General features: G+C 51.5%; 8 protein-coding genes across 8 annotated transcripts; 4 read left to right on the forward strand and 4 right to left on the reverse strand.

Annotated features, from left to right (window-relative positions):
- Positions 1–53: 53 nt before the first annotated feature.
- On the reverse strand, positions 54–3953 carry BO79DRAFT_203538 (N2,N2-dimethylguanosine tRNA methyltransferase; the record flags this gene model as incomplete). Its single annotated transcript, XM_025681728.1, has 3 exons — positions 3542–3953; positions 2797–3455; positions 54–2105 (listed from the first exon to the last, which is right to left on the reverse strand). The coding sequence occupies exons 1-3, from the start codon at positions 3774–3776 to the stop codon at positions 54–56; spliced, it is 2946 nt and encodes a 981-aa protein (XP_025534820.1). The 5' UTR covers positions 3777–3953.
- A 365-nt stretch (positions 3954–4318) lies between these two features.
- On the forward strand, positions 4319–5392 carry BO79DRAFT_290782 (putative C2H2 finger domain protein; the record flags this gene model as incomplete). The annotated part of the gene is made up of 3 exons (XM_025688924.1): positions 4319–4363; positions 4425–4451; positions 4541–5392. 3 exons carry the CDS (start codon positions 4319–4321, stop codon positions 5159–5161), a joined length of 693 nt encoding a protein of 230 aa, XP_025534821.1. The 3' UTR covers positions 5162–5392.
- A 126-nt stretch (positions 5393–5518) lies between these two features.
- Positions 5519–7236, reverse strand: BO79DRAFT_240755 (pyruvate dehydrogenase (acetyl-transferring) subunit E1 beta). Its single transcript, XM_025685057.1, has 4 exons — positions 6808–7236; positions 6609–6732; positions 6230–6516; positions 5519–6162 (listed from the first exon to the last, which is right to left on the reverse strand). Exons 1-4 carry the CDS (start codon positions 7047–7049, stop codon positions 5691–5693), a joined length of 1125 nt encoding a protein of 374 aa, XP_025534822.1. The 5' UTR covers positions 7050–7236; the 3' UTR covers positions 5519–5690.
- A 526-nt stretch (positions 7237–7762) lies between these two features.
- BO79DRAFT_159398 (metallophosphoesterase family protein) lies at positions 7763–9715 on the forward strand (the record flags this gene model as incomplete). Its single annotated transcript, XM_025678949.1, has 2 exons — positions 7763–7956; positions 8020–9715. The coding sequence occupies 2 exons, from the start codon at positions 7763–7765 to the stop codon at positions 9713–9715; spliced, it is 1890 nt and encodes a 629-aa protein (XP_025534823.1).
- Positions 9716–9874: 159 nt separating this feature from the next.
- On the reverse strand, positions 9875–11417 carry BO79DRAFT_203549 (enoyl-[acyl-carrier-protein] reductase). Its single transcript, XM_025681730.1, has 2 exons — positions 11148–11417; positions 9875–11064 (listed from the first exon to the last, which is right to left on the reverse strand). Exons 1-2 carry the CDS (start codon positions 11375–11377, stop codon positions 10023–10025), a joined length of 1272 nt encoding a protein of 423 aa, XP_025534824.1. The 5' UTR covers positions 11378–11417; the 3' UTR covers positions 9875–10022.
- Positions 11418–11905: 488 nt separating this feature from the next.
- Positions 11906–13688, forward strand: BO79DRAFT_203552 (glutamyl-tRNA(Gln) amidotransferase subunit HER2; the record flags this gene model as incomplete). Its single annotated transcript, XM_025681731.1, has 4 exons — positions 11906–12044; positions 12116–12440; positions 12517–12692; positions 12765–13688. The coding sequence occupies 4 exons, from the start codon at positions 11906–11908 to the stop codon at positions 13637–13639; spliced, it is 1515 nt and encodes a 504-aa protein (XP_025534825.1). The 3' UTR covers positions 13640–13688.
- A 169-nt stretch (positions 13689–13857) lies between these two features.
- On the reverse strand, positions 13858–15865 carry BO79DRAFT_203556 (SPRY domain-containing protein; the record flags this gene model as incomplete). Its single annotated transcript, XM_025681732.1, has 1 exon — positions 13858–15865. The coding sequence occupies one exon, from the start codon at positions 15863–15865 to the stop codon at positions 14012–14014; it is 1854 nt and encodes a 617-aa protein (XP_025534826.1). The 3' UTR covers positions 13858–14011.
- Positions 15866–16794: 929 nt separating this feature from the next.
- On the forward strand, positions 16795–18702 carry BO79DRAFT_240759 (snoRNA-binding rRNA-processing protein ENP1). The gene is made up of 3 exons (XM_025685058.1): positions 16795–17291; positions 17351–17598; positions 17654–18702. Exons 1-3 carry the CDS (start codon positions 16923–16925, stop codon positions 18516–18518), a joined length of 1482 nt encoding a protein of 493 aa, XP_025534827.1. The 5' UTR covers positions 16795–16922; the 3' UTR covers positions 18519–18702.
- Positions 18703–19902: the final 1200 nt, after the last annotated feature.

A 19902-nucleotide genomic window follows, 5' to 3' on the forward strand; every position in this document is an offset into this window, starting at 1 on the left:
TGGTGGATGATAGCTATCTACAACTACACTAGATAAATGCGCAATTCAATGTTCTACTTGCCTCCGGATGCTCGGCTCAGAGGACCCCAGTTCTCACGAGGATTTATCTGATACCGCACCAGTCGCTTCTTGGCCGTCTCCCTGCCCAATGCTTCATCGAATACAACCTCCAGCGTGCTAGGGTGCGGTCTGCCTGTACCATTGGGACTACGAGGAGCCTTTGTGTCCTGGGGGCCCTTCTGCGTTGTTCCCGGCTGTTCACGCTGGGGATCAGATTCCCTTCTCTTCCTTCCAAACGCTTGACGGGCACCGGAGCGATACAAGGCAGCTTCAATCTTGGTAACCATATCTTTGACATCCTTTGCCTCTTCTGTGACTGCCTGAAGCTCGGTCTTGAGAAGTGCCAGAGACGGGTCTTCCCCCTCACAGCCTTGGACATTCTCCCGGCTCTTGGACATAATGACAGCGCCGGGACTACCGGGCTTGAGGGCGCCTTCTCTGATGGGAGACTTCTGCCTCACCCATTCTCTCATTATCTCCCAGATCACCTCCCAAGGAGCATCGGTACGAATTGTATTCGGTCTGGCGTGGCTACGGGTTGACCGGTAGCCTAGGTGTCGAATAGCCCCACGCATAGCATCAATGGAAATCGTGGATGTATGCAAAACTTTGGATAAGGCGCTGAGACTGAAGTAGAAAGGGTATTCTTCCCGGGCGGCGGGGTCAAGCCGTGGGATGATTGCAGAATACTCGTTCACGGGGAGATCCCCACCGACTGTGCCAGTAGGTGTCTGATTGGCTTCGTCACTAGGAATTTCTAGATTCAGATCTTCTTCCATTGCTGTGGTCAACATTCCCTCGATCCGGTCAATGGTGTGATACACGTCCCTATCTGCCTGGGGAAGCATATCAAGGATCCTGCGGATGAAGTGAGCATTATGAAGAGGACCAGCCCACATAGGACCGCTGAGGTGAGTCCTAGAGCCACAATGGCCACAACGACTATCTGCTACCGGACCCTGAGCGAATCCGAAGTGGTAGAACGGATTTCCTTTCTTGTCCAGCTTCTGTTTCGTCTGGGTTATAGGCTGAGTCGACCAAGCGCCACAGCCAGCATCGCAGTTGTAGACCATCATCATGTTTCCAGAGATATACTTGACTTCAGCTGGGGAGCGATGGACACGGACGAACACTCGGGCATAAAAATCGATCGATAGGGACAGAAGCGGCTCAATCGCGAGACCATATTTCGCAGCGGAGGCTGCAAGCCCGTGCAGAATGAGACGCAGGCCACCTTCGTGGCAATGCGGTCCTTTCACTGGAATTCCGCCATATAGGGCGAACGACTTCTCGGGATACCCGTACGAGGCCCAGACACCTGCATCGGTACAGGTCACACAAAGAAGGCCGCCATCCTTGACTGCCTGGACCGCAGCGTCCATGAAAGGTGCAGCAGAGCCGTAAGGGTCCAGATCAATCACGTCAAATTTTCCTAGGTGGCTCTCGACAGTTGGGGTGTTGGCTTGTTGGTTTAAGAGACTGTACATGTAAGCGCGCGCATCCCCGGTGTTAGGACGGATCTTTTCGCCGAGACTGTTGTATTTGATGTTCGTCTTCATGGATTCAATTGCTGAGGGTGACAGGTCGTTTGCGACGACGCAAGAGGTGAAAGGTATCTCCGAAGCATATCGCAGGGCACGCAGACCTGTAGCCGAGAGGGCATCTAAAATCGTGAAAGACGGCGCCGTGTCCTGCTCCGCCTGCTGTGCTGCAGTCGGATTCCCTTGGCCTTGAGTCTGATCCTGCGTTTGTTCCTTGATATCGACCTCTTCTCTCTTGCGCTTCTTGCCCTTAGCTGAGTCGTTCGCCGCAGCCTTTTGCTTCCTCTTCTCGGCCTTCTGTTTCTTCAGGGCCAGCAAATGCTCCCCATATGCGCGAATGGCAAGGACACTAAGGTCCCGGTTGAACTGTTGGATAGGGTTGTAGAAGACTGATTGCGATTGCTCGTCAGCTTTGCGATCCCTTTTCGTACCGGGAGCCTGAGCCGGGGGGTTCAGAATGTACGCCAATCCTTCCTTCACTGCTCTGTACTCAGTGCCGTCATACTGTATCAATTGTTCAGCCATCTCCGCAGCCGATGAGCGGGTAGAGTAGACTCGGCGGAGTGGCGGGCGTTGGTGGAATCCTAGGGCGGTGCAACGGGCAATTGCGCGATCGCTGCGGAGTCTGAAGTGGGTTGAGAGGGCACGATAAAGGATACCAAGGTGTGGGCGCATGGACCCGGACTTTGAAAATCGACCTGGTGGTGACTAGGCTATAGGCTAGGCAATAGATGAACAGCAAGTCCTTCGTCTCTTTTTCTGCTTGTCGGAAACTTTTTTTGACTTCCGCCCGCCAACCTTTCCGATCAGCTAAGCACGGACCAACTCCCTACTATCTAACCACACCAATGTCATAACTATAAACTCAATTCATTCCCCTCTTCACATTCTATCAGAGCTGTCATTAACATTAATTCTTGCTTCTTGCTTATTATACAATCATATCGGCCGTTACTCCCGCCCCTGAAGTATTATGTGTCGAAGCACTAACCGCTAGACCAAAAATGATTTATCGCGTCTAGTCAGCCAGGCGACGGAGAGACGTGTGTCCTCCGAATCAATTGGGTCAGAGCCAGGACCCAATAACGGGGACCTGGCTATAGATTTCATTCCAGCCCTTGGCCTCCCAGCCATAACCCTGCCCTGTACGCCCGATGATGCCCAGGGCGCCTGCAAGCCATATGGATGCTCCCACCGCGGCAATGCCGTTGACCGTCCACCACATCTTCCTCTGTCGGCGGAGTCGTTGCTCACTTTCCGAGGCTCCCAGGTAACCCTCTAGGGAGCCCTTTTTCCGGTCACGTTCTTTCCGGACCGTTGTCACTCTCCAGCCCATCCATGCAGCCCAGCCGCCGACGAAGTGCCACACCCCAACGGCGACGAATAACAGATAGTATAGATTCCAGAGTGCGGGGGCCCGTGCAAAGCCGTGGGCCACATAACCCAGCCCGACTCCTGAGCTTCCCCCATCGACCATTAACGGAGTAATGCGGTTGACGAGCACATGGGCGCCAAGTAACGGAACCAACGAATATCCTAACCGAGCTTGGAGACTCATCCGAGGCCAAAACGTCAACGAGTGTCTCTGTGACCTTGTCTCAGCACCATAGAGTCGCGCCCGCCGTGCGGAGCGAATGTTGCGCAAAGCAATTCCGGACGCAATATGAATCAGAACAGGCGCGGTCAAGACGAGATGTTCGAGGCCCGGAGATTGATAGACGGGTCTGGTGAGAAGTAGGAAGCTCTCGCTATCAGGTACGGATCGAGTAGCCAGAGGGATGAGAGAGGTATTGGCCCAGTGCAATGCAAGGAATAGGGTTGGTGGATACGTCGAGTATCGTTGGAAGGCAGCCACTGGAGATATTGAGGTCATTGTTAGCTCCTAGGAACAACGTATATTCTTGCCATTATCAAAATAGCTTGCATATACTTAGCCATACACCAGGAATCCCAACTGTGTCCGCGAAGACCTAATTTGAGCGATGAGAACCGACCACCCCCGGCGATGGGCTCGCGTGCCGATGGCGGACTTGGTTCTCTGGGGAAGTATTCACCAGATTCGAGGTCTGGAAACTCATCTTGGACCGGCGATGGGTCTAGTTCTTGCATTGAAAATATGGAGCGCGTTTCGATATCCTCTGGTTTGGATGGCATGCTTTCTTTCGAGGCAGCCATGGCTCTAAAAAAGCACCGGGCCACCAGGTGCTATGTTATATATGTCCGCGCCAGGAGCCAGAAATAAGGCTGGTCAACTATTACGATCAAACCGGCTGCGATGGGGTTGTCTGAATTCAGAGCATGATCGTTTGAACAATAATTCGTCGCTGTGATTTGGGGCAGCAGATTTCCTTGGAACTTGATCTCATCGACACTTTCTTGGTAAAGAACTGCTAGACGATGATCCTCCGTATTAGAGGCCTCATGATTGGCCCGTTATGGTCGACCTCCGTAGTCACGGTATTGCACCGGTATTGACGGTATCTAATCGAACACCAGTTCAAGCTCCTCTTCAGCGGGCGGTGGTTTTCTTTCGGCAAAAAGTATCAACCTCAACGCGCAGTCGCTGATAGATGTATGCTACCTAACAAGTTTCGACAACCAGAGGCTCAAACCATCACCGCTCAGCGAGCAAGCAGCGAATCTGCAAACCCGTACACACGCTCTTTCACTGTCCGCGACAAAACCCTTTCCAAGCGTATCTGCGTACTCATAGAACGATGGCGCCTGCAAGTGCCCAGATTCCGAACATCTCCCCTATTGAAGTTATATCTTCATAGCAACAAGTTCCCAAATCTCAGCTGACCAATGCGTCTACATACACAGCGAGGCTTTACCAATCCCACTCCCAAGGTGCGATTCAGGGCTTAGTTTCAAGGAGCTCGAGGGATGTAAAGACCCGTGCTTTCATGCTAACTCAGGACCACCGCATGTCAAACTAGACCGAATCTGCGCGTTCCGCTCTGAGCTCCTTCACCTGCACGCTCTGCAACAAGTCTTACTCTCGCCATCCAGAGTACGAGGCCCATATTTCTTCATATGACCATCAACACCGCAAGCGTCTCCAAGACCTCAAGCAGTTATCCCGGGACCCCAATGCCGCCGAGAAGGCCAGAAGAGCCGAACGGAAGGCCGACGCCGAGGCCGGGTTAAGGGTCATCGACACACCCAAAGCTGCATCAGTATCTACTACGGGAACGGCATCTGGAGCAGGTGGAAGTACAGGGGGCGGGGGAGGGTTTAAAAAGGGAGGGTTCAAAAGTTCCTTCACCACTGTGAAAGGACCTGTGGCTCCTGCAGCTCCCACGAAGAAAAACGTCCTAGGCGGTGACGATGATGACAACGAAATTCCAGAAGCAGATGATGCGAGTCTGCGGCGCGCTCGGAGCCAATCGACGAAACGCGAAAATATGCAGGTTGATCAGGCGGAGAGCGATACTGATGAAGAGTACGACCGGGATGGGGGTGTGAATGGGGCGTATTACAATCCTCGAAATCCTACCGGTTGTTCCCCTGCGTGTGCTGGTGCTAGGAACGTTCCTCTAGAGACTTCTTTTGTCTGAAACGAGCATCATGCGGAGCACAGTGCGGATGTGGCGATCACACCGACTATGTACTGTGACGTCAAATGGCCGATCACTATCCAAGTTTCCTTTCCTAATGACTTGATGAGTCCAATACGTATGTGAATGATGCTATCCAGAAACGAGACATTGCAAGCATGGAGGTGGTTTCTCAACCGTCTCTCTCCTTAGCGGAGGGTCGATGTTCTGGTAATAGCAACGGCAGCGGAGGAGCAGGCCCGAATTCAGCGCGGGCTCGTTTGTGGTGGCACACGCCAATAGGAACAAAGCCAGATGCGATTCTGAGATCATGCTACGGAAATATACAACCATGCCCGAGCACATTAGCTTCTAAAAATGCAGAATAACGTTGATTGTGTTGTATAGTCGTACAAAATCCAAGGAAATAGGAGAGCGAGGTAATATGAGGGAAAAGGAGAAATGGCTGTAACAATGATAGGGTACTAGACACATGATTTTATTAATTCAGTTTTTCTTCACCGTCGGTTCATATACAACGGCTCATCCTTTACAGGCGCAACAGCTTGGCAGCCTGGCTGACGATGGTGTCCTCCTGGGGGAAGCTCATGTTCTCGAGACCAGCGGCGTAAGGGGTGGGGACCTCGGCACCAGTAACACGGACGGCGGGAGCAGTCAGGTAGTCGAAACCGTATTCCATGGAGAGAGCGAGGATCTCGGAGGAGACACCGAACATGGGGTAACCGGACTCGACGCACATGATGCGACCAGTCTTCTTGAGCGACTGGACAATAGTCTCAACGTCGAGGGGCTTGACGGAACGAAGGTTGATGACCTCAGCATCAACACCGTACTTCTGCTTCAGCTCAGCGGCAGCGTTGAGCGACTGTCCAACACAGCGGGAGAGAGTGACAATGGTCAAGTCCTTTCCGGGGCGCTCAATCTTGGCCTTGCCAATAGGAAGAACAAAGTCATCCTTCTGAGCGGCCTCGCTCATGGGGAAGGCCTGACCGTACAGCAGCCTATGCAAGAATTGTCAGACTCAAAAACATTCCACAGATACTCCGATACTTCCACGGGGCTACGTACTCGTTCTCAAGGACAACGACGGGGTTAGGGTCGCGGATGGCAGCCTTCAACAGACCCTTGGCATCCTCCGAGCTCCAGGGAGCGACAACCTTCAGACCAGGGATACTGCCGTACCAAGCAGAGTAGTCCTGGGAGTGCTGGGCGGCAACACCAGCGGCGAAACCGTTAGGTCCACGGAAAGTGATGTTGCAGGGCTGGATACCACCAGACATGTAGTGGGTCTTGGCGGCAGAGTTGATGATCTGATCGATAGCCTGCATGGCGAAGTTGAAGGTCATGAACTCGCACTAGAGATCGGACAGCAGGTCTTAGTATACTGTGTATTTTCCCTCTGATGAACGTTGAATTTCCAGAGGTAACAGCAGATCGAGGAACTTACAATGGGGTGCAGTCCAGCAAGAGCAGCACCGACGGCGAGACCACAGAAACCGGCTTCCGTGATGGGGGTGTCAATGACCCGCTTGGGACCGAAGCGGTCCAACAGACCCCTCGTTACCTTGTAACTATAATAGTAGAGCGAGTTCAGATATGCGATCCATGGACTGCAGCCAAGTCAGACGAGGGACAGGGTGCCATACGCTCCGTTGTACTGCGCAACCTCCTCTCCAAGAATGAAAGTCTTCTTGTTGCTCTCCAGCTCCTCGGCGAGCGCCTCATTCAGAGCATCACGGACAGTGACCTCCTTGGTGCCAGATTCCGTAGCATATCCCCGGAAGCGCAGGATTGAGGGCGCGCATGCGGTGTGAGGGCGAAGGGGAGCCGAAGTAAGGCGCGAAGAAAGCAGACGAGCTGCTGGGCGGAAAAGTCGGGGAGCAGCCATGGCCGGACTGTGAGATATATAATATAAGAAGAAGGAAGAGGAGAAAAAAAAGCAAGAGAAGAGGAAAGGAGAATTACTTCACGGAAATACCGGTCTGTTGGACAATTGGTATCAAAGGAAGAAAGAACAGCCGATGGGGAGGCTCGTCACTCTTTTTCGGGGGTTCGGGGAATCTTTTTCGTCGACGAAGGTTTCGGCGGAAGGTTGGTTTTTGGTGAGAAGCTTCGAAGGGACTTGTTGGGCTTAGCGCTGACTAAGCCGTGTTGCGGTTTTGCTCTTTCCTGACGGTCTCACCGGTCGCCTCCTTCCGTAGCGTCCGTTTTGTCTCTCTCTCTCGCTCTTTCCCTCTCTCCCTGGCGTCTTGTCGGGACCTTTCCCTCCGATAAGCACTTCTGGGTCCCCCCTTCCTATCTATCTGAACTATTCCGTTTATTTAGTTAGCGCCTATCCGTGATAAGCTTGGTGTCGGTGCGTAAACCATCAAGGTACTTACTCACTTATCCATCTACCACCACGGGGGTTGCATGGCTAACTGATCCGACTCTCTTTTCATCCTTCTCATAATTAGAGAGAGAGAGTTTACTTGCGTGTGTCATTCATTACATTAACTGCTCGTTGTCGGTCAACACCCCTGCTTCGTATTTAGATATTCAATTCACGATTTCTGCTATTATTCTTCTCAATATCATCCCTAAGAAAGCATGAGCATGAGCATGTCCAGCAGCTACTATATGCTCTTCTCTACATTAGTGACCTTTCTTCTATTCTTTATATCCCCCTTCGTTTATGCTGTACAACCGACTGCGCCCAAGCCCATCGAGGCTCCATTGCGTGACCTGAAATGGGGCCAGCTCAATTTCCTTCACACCACAGATACTCATGGCTGGTTAGCTGGTCATTTACAAGAGTATGGCGCTGAAGTCTTCTTCGGAGCCATTCCCAGGCCTTACTGATTTCCAATCCCTTATAGACCCTCGTACTCCGCTGACTGGGGTGACTATATCTCCTTCGCTACCCGCATGCGCGAGAAGGCAGAGTCTATGGGTGTCGATCTACTAGTCATTGATACCGGCGATAGAGTGGAAGGAAATGGACTTTACGACTCTTCAGACCCCAAAGGCATCTACATCTCTAAAATTCTGCGAGAGCAGCATATCGACCTGATGTCATCGGGCAATCATGAGCTGTATAAGGAATCCACAGCATCAGCTGAGTTCTTTACCACTGCACTCAATTTCGCCGGACACTATCTTGCATCAAACATCGACTTCTATGACCCACGGACAAACGCTTTCAGGCCATTGGCACCTCGCTTTACGAAGATCGTCACCAAGCAATTGGGCATCCGCATCGTGGCCTTTGGATTTCTCTTCGACTTCAAAGGAAATGCTAACAACACTGTCGTGCGGCCTGTGAGGGAGACAATAAAGGAGGCATGGTTTCAGGAAGCTATCAGGGACCATGAGGTGGACCTCTTCTTGGTAATTGGTCATGCCCCTGTACATTCGGAGGAGTATTGGGACATATGGCGAGAAATCAGATCTCTTCGCTGGAGTACACCCATCCAATTCTTTGGCGGCCATTACCACATCCGTGACTACGCAAAGTATGATCGGATGTCCTACGGCTTGGCCAGCGGTCGCTTCATGGAAACGATCGGTTTTATGTCCATTAGTGGCCTCCCGACCCACCGTCAGCCCGGACTGTTCGCCTTAGCGTCCTCCCTGTGGCCATGGGACCGTTTCCATTTCAATCGAAAATATATCGACAATAACTTATTGTCATTCTATCATCACACTGGCCTGAATGAGACCACGTTCCCCACGGAACATGGACAGAACGTTTCCCAACTCATTGAGGAATCCCGAAGCGCTCTTCAGCTGGATGAAGTGTACGGGTGTGCTCCTCGCGATCTGTTCATGTTTCAAGTGAAATATCCAGGCGAGGGTAATATTTATACCTGGCTGGAGACTGAAGTGCTACCCGTATCCGTGAGAGATGAATCTCGTGCTGGGAAGCCAGCCGTTGTTATAGTCAACACCGGTGCCATCCGCTTTGACATCTTTAAGGGTTCTTTTACGAAGGATAATACATATATTGTCTCCCCGTTCACAAGCGGCTTTCGTTATGTGAAAGATATCCCTTACTCCCGAGCCTACCGTCTTGCCGATGTGCTAAACCGGGGACCGGGAATCTTGACTGAGGGCGACCAATTAGACAATTTGACTTGGCAGCTTGCTCCCCCTGAGCAATCAGCGTATACCCGTGGTGTATTTGGCAGCAGTGGTAGCCGATCAAGCGCTGGCTTCCTTACCAACCAAGTCCCATTCCTGAGTAGTGGAGATGCTAAGCCTGACCTAATTCCCGGATACACTACCCATGATGATGGAGGCAAAGATGGCGATGACACCATTCACTCGCCGATGGACTTCTTCCGGGTGCCAAATGTTATCAGGGGAACACCTCATTGGGGTGCATCTGAACCCCCGGAAATAGTAGACCTGGTCTATATTGATTTCATCGAGTCTAACGTGGCTGCAGTGGCCCCATACGCCGGTATTGGTGCAGACTTTTCTCGCGACAGCGACGTCTATATGCCAAATACAACATTGACCGGCTTGATAGAGGACTGGATAAAAGGAAACTGGCCCTGCGAGCAGGTATGAGCGTTCACCGTGAATCGCCTTTCAGTTGGTGGCTGGCGTATACATGCAAATTGTGCAATGACGACCAATGGGCCACTATTTCCTTAGATGTGTTCTGAGTACCAGCGCACAAGCAATGAAACTAGCTGAGTTTTAGATAAAGAATACTAGGGGGTAAGTGGGGTCTTCCCACTTGACTGGTAGAAATAGCTACGGATAAATTGTACTAGCTATCCATCAACCGAAATCGTTCGACAGCCAAGAAAGCGTACTGTACAGATTCATATTTATCGGAACACTCGAGTTGGAAGATTAGCTTTTAGCTAGTTCATTCCTGTTCCTCGTATCTGAGCAAGCCCTTGCCGCTGCGGTAACCGCTGAGGGTTTCCTGCACGCCTGCTACAAGCTCGGAGCCCTCCGTGTCCCATTTCCATTTGAACTCCTCAACGGGGATATCCTTAAACCTACCAGCCCGTGTCAGCTGCAGTACATCATTGATGGTGTTTTCCTTCAGCTGCGGATTCTTGTCGCCCCATTTGCTAACCCAGAAGCCATCGAAAACGAGGTTCTTGAAGATCAACAATCCCGACGGCAGAGAAACTGGCTGCTTCGACATGGCCCCGTAGGTGACCAGATGCGAACCTGGTGCGAGTGTTTTTGCCAGTGCGGTGGCACTCTTTCCACCCACACAGTTCAAAGCGAGGCGGATGGGCTCCTTCCCCTTGCGCGTGAGCTCATGTACAACGTTCCTGAATTCGCCTGAAAGCAACTCGGCCTCTGTGACCACCGCAGTCGCACCGAGATCTGTGAGTTCTTTCTTCAGAGCTTCTGTCTCCTCTGGAGTCTTCCGTTCCCGGACGACATTGAGGGTCTTGATACCCCACTCTCGTGCAAGCTGAATAGCAGCGCGTCCAACACCACTGTTTGCCCCGTTCTGGATCAACCAGTGCTCTCCGGCACGCATCCAGTCCCAGTCGCAAAAATCTTTAATCATGCGGTAAGCTGTTACTGGGTTGACACTAACCGTGCTGATCTGAAGTGGGGTCAAGCCGTCCTTGTTTTCAATTTTAATCAACTGCGATTCATCCAGCTGAGCATGAGTGCGCCAGGTGCCCTGTCCAGTCTGTTTCATGACAACCCAGTCACCCTTGCTGAGGTTTTTCACTCCAGAGCCGGTGGACAAAACCTCGAATGCGCCCTCATTTCCAGCGACAGCAGCCGGCTCCTGCGTACCGAGTGTCGATTGGAACGGTGGCTTGCTCGGGTATACACCCTGGATCTGATTCACGTCGGCAGGATTCAGCGGCGCAGCGAGCAGGCGGAGATTGACTTGAGTACCATGGGGCGCGGAGATGGAGTGCTTGTGAAGCCTGGATGACTGTCAGATACCTTGTCCCCTTGTGCAATAGCAGGGTCGCTGAAAAGTAGGATCCGACGCGGTGCGAGGACTTACTGTAGGACGTCCTTGGGCTCTCCGTAGCGCGAGTAGATGAGAGCCTTCGATTGCGTATACCCGTAGACTGAAATCCATCTTTTATCCCCAATCTGAGTATGAGGATATGCTCCTTGCAATTGGCGCTTGCTCACCGAGGCTAATTGCGATGCAGCTCCAATTCTGATGGAGCACGCAGCGTGGCTTCCGGAAGCCCTCACCGCGGACCGAATCATACCCCCAGACATCATTGTAACCACAGTATACTGGTATAGTCAGATTAGTCTGGTGAGATGAGAGAGAGGATGAAGTCTTCACGACGATGCGGTCGCGAGGAAATTCCTGATGACGTCGTCCCTGCAGCCCTCGGGCCGACGGAGATGAAGACGCCGATTCGGGTATTCATTTTGGCCCTCTGGATTGACAGAGGGGGATGAGTTCTATCCTTGGATATTTACAGACAATCATAAACGCAGATGCAAGAGACATTGCTACCAAGACTAACCCATGTCATTCCTGAGTGTGCGGCAGTGAGTTTGGTCCTTGTTTACTACGTCAAGTCCCTACTCAGCAGGAGCTGGAGCTTCGAGAAGCTCTCGAGTACCGGTATGGTACCGTACAGTATGATACCATGGAGAGAAAGCACTCACCGCCCTGTCTCGCTCACCGCCCGCGGGGATGTCCGCCGCATACAATCAATCGATCAATGAATCGATCGGTTTTCTAGAAAGCTTCCATTGTCTAGGTGGTACCCTTTTTGTATAGAGTTACACACCTCAATGTCGCTCTTGCGCGAAGCCGAGAAGTGCTTGGCTAACCAGGGCTCTCATGCGGCTCTAAATGCGCTAATCACCACTCTACATCAGTCAGGGCAATGGTTGGAACGTGTGAGAGATGCGGATGCGCGGCGCACCCGGGGTGAGTATGAAGGCTGCATTGCAACCAATCCTCGCTTTCTTCAGAGCTAACAAACTCGCTTCTCCAACTAGGGACGCCCAAATCCGAGGTAGACGGCCTGTTGGTCGCCGTTAAGGACAATATATGCACACGCGATCTTCCAACAACATGCGCTTCAAACGCTCTGGATAAATTCGTCAGTCCGTTTAACGCGACAGTTGTTCAACAATTGGAAGATGCAGGTGCCGTCGTGGCTGGCAAAGCCAATCTCGACGAATTTGGAATGGGATCCCACTCTATACATTCGAACTTTGGTCCTGTCAAAAGCTCGCGCCGTGACCTGCATGCCGAGTATCTTTCGGCCGGTGGTAGTTCGGGTGGAAGTGCGGTTGCTGTTGCGACAGCCCAATGTTATGCGTATGTAACTCTCCGGATCAGCCTTGAATCATAGGGCTAGGAACGGCTTGGCTTAACATTGCTGGAATATTTACAGAGCGTTGGGTACTGATACAGGCGGCTCCGTGCGATTGCCCGCCGCATATACGGGAACAGTCGGCTTCAAGCCTTCTTATGGGCTAGTCTCTCGCTGGGGAGTAGTTGCGTACGCCAACTCACTAGATACGGTCGGAATACTGGGAAGAGACGTGGCCAGCGTTCGCCGTGTCTTCGGTATGTCTTGACTTTGTCGAATTCCTCCTGTCTCGCTGCGTCTCGATTTGCTAACCCGTGCTCGCAACATAGGCGTGGTAAACCAGCATGATTCACGCGACCCCACTAACCTTTCTTCCTCCAGTCGGTCGCGGCTAGATTCACATCTTAGGATGCCTGCCTTGGCGTCACGGACAAACTCTCCCCTCAGGATAGGAGTTCCAGTCGAGTACAACATATCAGAGTTGTCTCCATCTGCGCGACATGCGTGGTCTCGCTCGCTGGCCCATTTGCAGCGACAGGGCCACAGCATCCAAACGGTCTTCCTTCCAACGACTAAACTCGCGTTGTCGGCATACTATGTACTCGCGCCTGCTGAGGCATCCTCAAACCTGGCCAAGTATGATGGCGTCAGGTACGGGAGCCGCCCTGAAGCACCAGATGGGAATGCATCGTCAGAAAGTTATCTATATGCGAAAACACGAGGTGAAGGTTTCGGCTCCGAAGTCAAAAGACGGATCCTGCTCGGGGCATTTAGCCTAAGCGCTGATGCTATGGATAACTACTTCATTCAAGCACAGCGGGTTCGCCGCCTTGTTCAACATGATTTCAACACCGCATTCAGGGCATGCCAACCCCTGATTTCTTCGCAACTGGGATCAAAGTCGGATTCTGCAGACGCTGGTGTAGACGTTCTCATTTGCCCAACAGCGCCGTCATCACCACCACGCATTTCAAGCCTTATCGGACCCGATGCGACAGCTTCGCCCTTGGAGGCATATACAAATGATGTTTTTACTGTGCCTGCTAGTCTGGCAGGCCTTCCGGCCATATCTGTACCGGTCACTACAGAAAGCGCTGGTGATGCCGAGGATGGAGATTTGGCTGGAATCCAGGTTATTGGTCAGTACGGTGATGATGAGCTTGTGTTGAAGGTTGCCGAGATGCTCGAGGGCAGGCACCTATGAAAAACTTTTGTCTCCATAAATGCGAATACCCCAGACTCCATTCATAGATGTCTATATGTATACAAATTAAAATGTATAAACTAGAGAGTCTCCTAACAGGTGTCGCTGTAGTTCGTATAAAACCTTGCAAACTGAGATGTGCTCGGGATTCGGAGCGCAAAGAAAAGAAAACTATTGCAGACTAGTATATTATGTATACTTGTACAGAGTTCGAAGTCGTGATATCATTCTATCAGCCCCGTAACGTGCCCTGGTTAACGGGTCGATCATTCCAACACCGACCTCCCTAAGGCATGGCCGGTGTAATAGATTGGGTTAGGGATGCTAGACGTAATCACGTAACCAGTGGCCGAGGCGTTGACGGTATGGCGTTCAAGACATCTCAACATCTCCATCACCAGTTGACGCGTCGGGTATTGTAGTCTGAGGTGCCTCTGGGACCGGGGCATCGGCGCTCGTGGTGTCTTCAAGCGTGGTCTGGCCTGAATCTAGGTCCATGACACTCCCGGCTTCGTTGCCATTGCCAGCGGGATTAGCAGCAGCCTCGGTTTGACCGTCGGCAACCGGAGGAATAGCGGACTCATAAGCCGCACTGACACCACCTTTCAACACCTCGGAGCCACCAACTGCCCCAGTTCCAGAGCCGTCGAGCTCTGCGTTATTGACAACGTTGCCGTCTACTCCACCCCAGACGCACATCGCCTCAACCTCGTCCACGATATCTGCAACTATGTCCTCAACTATTTGCTCATTGAATCGTTCGCCAATTCCCCGAATTGGCTCTCCGTTGTCTGTATGAGATGGCGGGCCCACCCACCATGGCCCGTCGAAGCGGCATTCAACCGCGCCTCCGCCGTAGCAGCTGACAGCGGGGTAATAACCGATCATTCCATCATCTGCGTTCTCGCGCTCACCGATGCCCAAGTTATTCGTGCCATTGGCAAGTCGGCTGGCCGGTGGTAAGAAAGCATACAGTTCTTCGAATGGAGTGCCCATCTTTACACCGTTCTTGTATATTGTGATGCTTGAACCGGGTAGAGTTCGCAAGGATGCATCCTCAGCATTGAACGGAGATGGAGGCCCAAACGTAGGTGTTTCTTTGAGATTAAATGCGTAATCGCGTAGCTGTTTTGTTGGAAACACGTTCGATTGTTGCCAACAAAAGTCTGATTTGTAGTGGAAAGGAATGCGGTCACGGACTATATTCGTGACTGACGGGGCTTCTGAGCTCGGTGTTGAAACCTCGCCATCCGCACCTGACTCATAAGTTCCCTCTACAACTTTTTTGTGAAGAGAGAGTGGCGGGAGGGTGATCAGTAGGCCGATAACATCTCCCTCACGAATGGATTCGCCTTTTGGAAAGAAGTACTCGCACCGCATCCGATTGACAACCTCGCCATTCACATCACGAATACCGTATCCATAACAGTCGACGCCTACGTTGGCATCGAGGTCTGCCTCCCTTCGTGCGAAACCGAGACGTACATGTCCCCTGGACGGTAAATTTCCATTGCTATTTGAAGATGGAGCCGATGAATTATTCATAACACCACTGACGATGCGCGCTTCGTAGTAATAAGATCCCTCGCGCGCGCAGACATTGGCGCGTGCAGTATGCCAAGGTTCGTTAGAAGTAACTGCGAGAGCGTCTTTACTGAAAAGTATGGCAGCTGGAGAGTCTTCGAAGCTGAAGCGGGCATGGTAAGGCTGAACATCAGTCTGGCGGTATTTGATATGCGGAAAGCTGGGGTCGGCTATGGCGTAGCTATAACGAAATCCATTCTTGTTGGTGAGCTTATCGACGATCTCAAAGAAGTCCCAGCTTTGACCGATAACGTCTGATGTTTTTCGGTTGACAAAATTCAGCTGCCGGGGTTGTGGAGGTAACAGATCGGATGAGCGAGGCTCTGCCAGCAAGAGAGGCCTTAGTATGCTGAGTTCTGAGCTGGGAAGTGCAGTGTTTTGGACAGCAACTGCTCGCTTCTTCGGTGGCATGCTTTCCTGATCCAGGCCCTTGGCCTCACGCTTTTTGCGGCTGTCACGTTTGGTACGCTTTGACTTCAATCCATCGGCTTGTGCAGGGGCATTGCTAGCAGGTATAGGAGAAGATCTCGCATTAGAATCAGGTAAGGAACCGGCGAAAAATGGTGTTCCTCCAGGAGGCAAGATCGGAGAGTTCAAATTAGACGAAGGTGCAGAAGACCCAGCCGGTTGTGTGGAAGCCATTGTTGATCGACTCAAAAAATGCAATGTTGAGTGCGAGAGTTTATAGGCCCGGGGCAAAATCAGATAGGATAGACGTCAGTGTGGAATACTTGTTGATGGGAACCCAACAGTCCGGTGTAGGTTGCGCAAATGACTCGGTATCGGCAATGACAGGGAAAAGCCAGTCAGATATACTGTTACCACAGCTTTGTCGAATTAAATGTACAGGTCTCGGAGGGGAGTGACTCTAGCAAGAGTGACCAGAAGCCTCGATATGCGATGAGCGGAGGTGATGTTACAGTTTCCAGGATAACCTGGGGTCGCAATAACGCCTGTGGGAAAAGAAGCAGAAGGTCAGAATTAAATATGAATCTGTGTGAAACCAGAGCTGTCTTTGTATCTTCATTGTGGGTGTCGGAGCTGAGCCTCCAAGGGATATTGAGATATGTACCATGCCCTGAACACCATATAGAAAGTTGGAGATGAGGAACGCGGAAGTGGGTTCGGAGTGCCCTGGGACTTACCACAAGGGCTGCTGGTCGACACGACTTAGATTAGCCAGCTGTATTTATGAAATAGACCGCAGTCAGTTTATTAAGCAGTCGTATAAGGTCAAATAGTCGTTGATTGAACTCTTCTTGCAAGCTTCAAGGCCCGTCCTGCATCACATGCCTGTTGTTTATGCGCAAGTTGCATGCGACGAGCGGAAAGCAATCTTGTCGCCGATTAAAGGCGGTGGGCTACAGTATTGCCGGCAGGTGTCGAGGGCCAAGTGGTGCCTTGAGATAAGAGGGGTAAAGGCGGTAGAAGATATCATCCAATAAAAGATAGCATGCATAAAGCGGTGAGGACTGACTCCGCTTTGGCGACGCCAAAAAAAAGAGCTCGACAAAAAATTTGAATCACATGACCTGGAAATTTACACACATTTTCTTGGAGGTTGATACCCGAGAGAGAGACGATCCACGTTCGCAGTGCCTATTATCCGGTGATTAGGTGGATTCGGTGCTAGCTGGAGCCTTTTGATATCTTATAAATCTCGGCTTCTAATACACACATCCAAAGGGGCACCGTCACCATGCCCAAGGCAACATCCTCTCGCTCCGCCGCCGGCCGCCGGCACAATCCTCTAGCTGAGGATTATATGACTGCTGGTCATCTGAGAACTCAATCGGCCAAGAAGTCCAGTCGCAAGTCTCGTGAGGGAGACGAACAAGAAGATGGGGAGCGCTTCGTTGATGCGAAGATGTCCCGGAAGATCCTGCAAATCGGACAGGAACTGGCTGATGAGGATGCTGAAGAACAAAGAGCCACAGCAGGCGCTGCTGCTGATATGACGAACGCAGCCTTTGATTTTGAGTCTCGCCTGGAAGGCGATGAGGCCTTTTCCGATGACGAAAAATTCCAAGACGACCAATGGGACGACGAAGAGGAAATTGAGGAAGTTGTATGTCACTGGAATCTTTTAATAATCTCTGGGAACCCTTTTGCTGATATATCGATTAGGAGGTCGACCCCGATGACCTTGATATGTTCAACAAGTTCATTCCTGCAGGCGACGAAGACCCGATATTCAACCCCAGTGGACCTGAAGCCGAAGGTCAGACTAGGAACCTAGCCGATCTTATTCTGGAGAAGATCGCGGAACATGAAGCGAAGCAGGGCGGGGAGAGCGGCGGGCCCTTCATTCAGGGTGGTGGATTACCGGAGGATGCTGTTCAAATACCCGCGAAAGCGGTGGAGGTATATGAAAAGTGAGTACAGATTGCGCCGTGTTGCGGTTCACGCAAGGCTAATCGAAAATCAAAGGGTCGGCATGATACTTTCTCGCTACAAATCTGGACCTCTTCCGAAGCCCTTCAAGATCCTTCCTTCCGTGCCCAACTGGCCCACCCTTCTCGATATTACACGGCCTGAGTCTTGGACGGCCAATGCTGTCTATGCCGGTACCAGAATCTTCATTTCGTCGAAGCCAGCAGTCGCACAGGAGTTCATCGCGACAGTGCTCCTTGACCGTGTCCGGGAGGAAATTCACGAGACCAAGAAGCTCAATGTCCACACCTACAATGCGTTGAAGAAAGCGCTTTACAAGCCCGCCTGTTTCTTCAAGGGCCTACTCTTCCCCTTGGTGTCGAGCGGAACCTGCACACTACGAGAAGCCCACATTGTCTCTTCTGTCATTGCACGCGTCTCTATCCCGGTCTTGCACTCAGCTGCAGCATTACTCCGCATGTGTGATCTCGCTGCCGAACAGTCGTTGCGCTCTTTGGAAAGTACCGGTGCAGTGAACATGTTCATTCGCGTTTTCCTGGAGAAGAAGTATGCGCTTCCCTACAAGGTGATCGACGCCCTCGTTTTCCACTTCCTGCGCTTCCGTGCTACCGACAATGATGCCATGATGACCGATGGATCCCGTGAAGCCAACAAGGTTTACAAGCTTCCTGTCCTTTGGCACCAGTCTCTGCTGGTGTTTGCGCAACGCTACCGCAATGATATCACCGAGGATCAGCGTGAGGCGCTTTTAGATTTGCTTTTGGTCCGTGGACACAAGGATATCGGACCCGAGGTCAGGCGGGAACTGCTGGCAGGTAGAGGACGAGGTGTGGTTGCACCAGACCCGGAAAACCAAGGTGCTATTGATGCCGGTGATGATACGATGGATGTCACGTTATAGACGAAATGCTGCGGGACCGCGTTAGGAGTGTAAACTGGGAGGCGAGACGAGGTGCCCCCCGGTGACTTCGAAAAATTTGCATCTTGCTATGATTCAATCACGAGTCGTGACCGGCATGGGCGTTATTTTTGGGCTATTGAATTGTTACATCCATTTCTTTTGTTTCTTAGGCACATACTATTCCCACGGTTACACATGAGTTTGGCAGCTAGGTGCTTTCACTCGAGCACAGTAAAAGGTAGATAAAAATCCACCCTTTGGATAGAAAACGAGGGGGTGAACACAATTTGTTGTCACGTACAGCATTGTTTTCATAAGCGCATGCCACCAATCATTCATACATCATTCCTACGTTCCGACGGAGTGCAACAAAGCGCGAAGGGGGCGGCCCCAAACCTGACAGGGCTGTAGGATTTCTAGAAGCGTTATTAATTAAGTACGGGATGCTTTTTGCTCCCTCTCCCCCACTCCCCCTGTCTCTCGATAAGTGTCTATATTGCGTCGGAGCTAAGATCAATCTAACGGCGAAGGGAGACCGTCGGACTTAATTATTTAGATATCAGGCCATGACCCGAATAGTACCGTGTATGCGCATTGCGCAATAGTTAGCCCGTCGAGGGTGACCCCCGTGTTTCTGGTACATTCCACCCGCTAACCTAGTCGGTCAAGGAATGCGGGAAATTGAATAACAAGTTCCAGACCCCAAAGATATTGGCGCTCCAATGATTTCCCCTGCCACGCCCACAACATTGGAAGCCCCCTTCTGGCCCCATCTTTCACACCCTCCGTCTCTAAGAATGGCGCCACGGTGGATCAAGTTCCACGGATTCACTTTGTCTTATCACCAATGAACTGCGCCAACCACGTTCTTTGCCCCCTGGAGACTCATCAACCTAGCCCTGGATGCCACACTCAAAAGGGGTGCACAATAAGAGTCCAGACGCGTTCACAACATGAATGGTAATTACTGATCACATCAATGGAAAATGAAATAAAGCCTCCCCAATCGAAAAACAGTTATGACTACACACTACACACAAAAGAGCGAAAGCAAAGGCTGTATGTAGTACAGAATAGAACTACTATCTACTAAAGCTTGCGGATTTAATTGCCGGACGAAGTAAGACATCGGCGGGGATCGTGTTCAAAGAGAGGCAGTGCGAGAGATAAAAATGGCACAGGCATCATCGGAAGAATAATCACCGTGGGGAATTGGGCTAGAACAAAGTGGAATGGAGTAAAGTCCGTCAATCATCTATCTAGTATCTACGTACCTTTCTCCAAGGTATCTACGGAGTATGATCCGTAAGATTGCGAGTTGAGACCACAAGAGGGGCGTAGGGAGCCACTGGGGGAGGGTTCCACCTTGAGAGCGAGACTTGTC

This window comes from Aspergillus costaricaensis (genome assembly GCF_003184835.1).
Source record: "Aspergillus costaricaensis CBS 115574 unplaced genomic scaffold BO79scaffold_46, whole genome shotgun sequence".
NCBI classification, from domain to species: domain Eukaryota; kingdom Fungi; phylum Ascomycota; class Eurotiomycetes; order Eurotiales; family Aspergillaceae; genus Aspergillus; species Aspergillus costaricensis.

Coding starts and splice junctions, on each gene's coding strand:
- BO79DRAFT_240755 (XM_025685057.1), bottom strand. CDS start 7,049: ATGGCTGCTCCCCGACTTTTCCGCCCAGCAGCTCGTCTGCTTTCTTCG. Junction 6,517..6,608: donor TTGCTGGACTGCACCCCATT/GTAAGTTCCTCG, acceptor TCCGATCTCTAG/TGCGAGTTCATGACCTTCAA. Junction 6,163..6,229: donor GTCGTTGTCCTTGAGAACGA/GTACGTAGCCCC, acceptor ATTCTTGCATAG/GCTGCTGTACGGTCAGGCCT.
- BO79DRAFT_203549 (XM_025681730.1), bottom strand. CDS start 11,377: ATGATGTCTGGGGGTATGATTCGGTCCGCGGTGAGGGCTTCCGGAAGC. Junction 11,065..11,147: donor GAGCCCAAGGACGTCCTACA/GTAAGTCCTCGC, acceptor ACAGTCATCCAG/GCTTCACAAGCACTCCATCT.
- BO79DRAFT_240759 (XM_025685058.1), top strand. CDS start 16,923: ATGCCCAAGGCAACATCCTCTCGCTCCGCCGCCGGCCGCCGGCACAAT. Junction 17,292..17,350: donor AAGAGGAAATTGAGGAAGTT/GTATGTCACTGG, acceptor TATATCGATTAG/GAGGTCGACCCCGATGACCT. Junction 17,599..17,653: donor GCGGTGGAGGTATATGAAAA/GTGAGTACAGAT, acceptor CGAAAATCAAAG/GGTCGGCATGATACTTTCTC.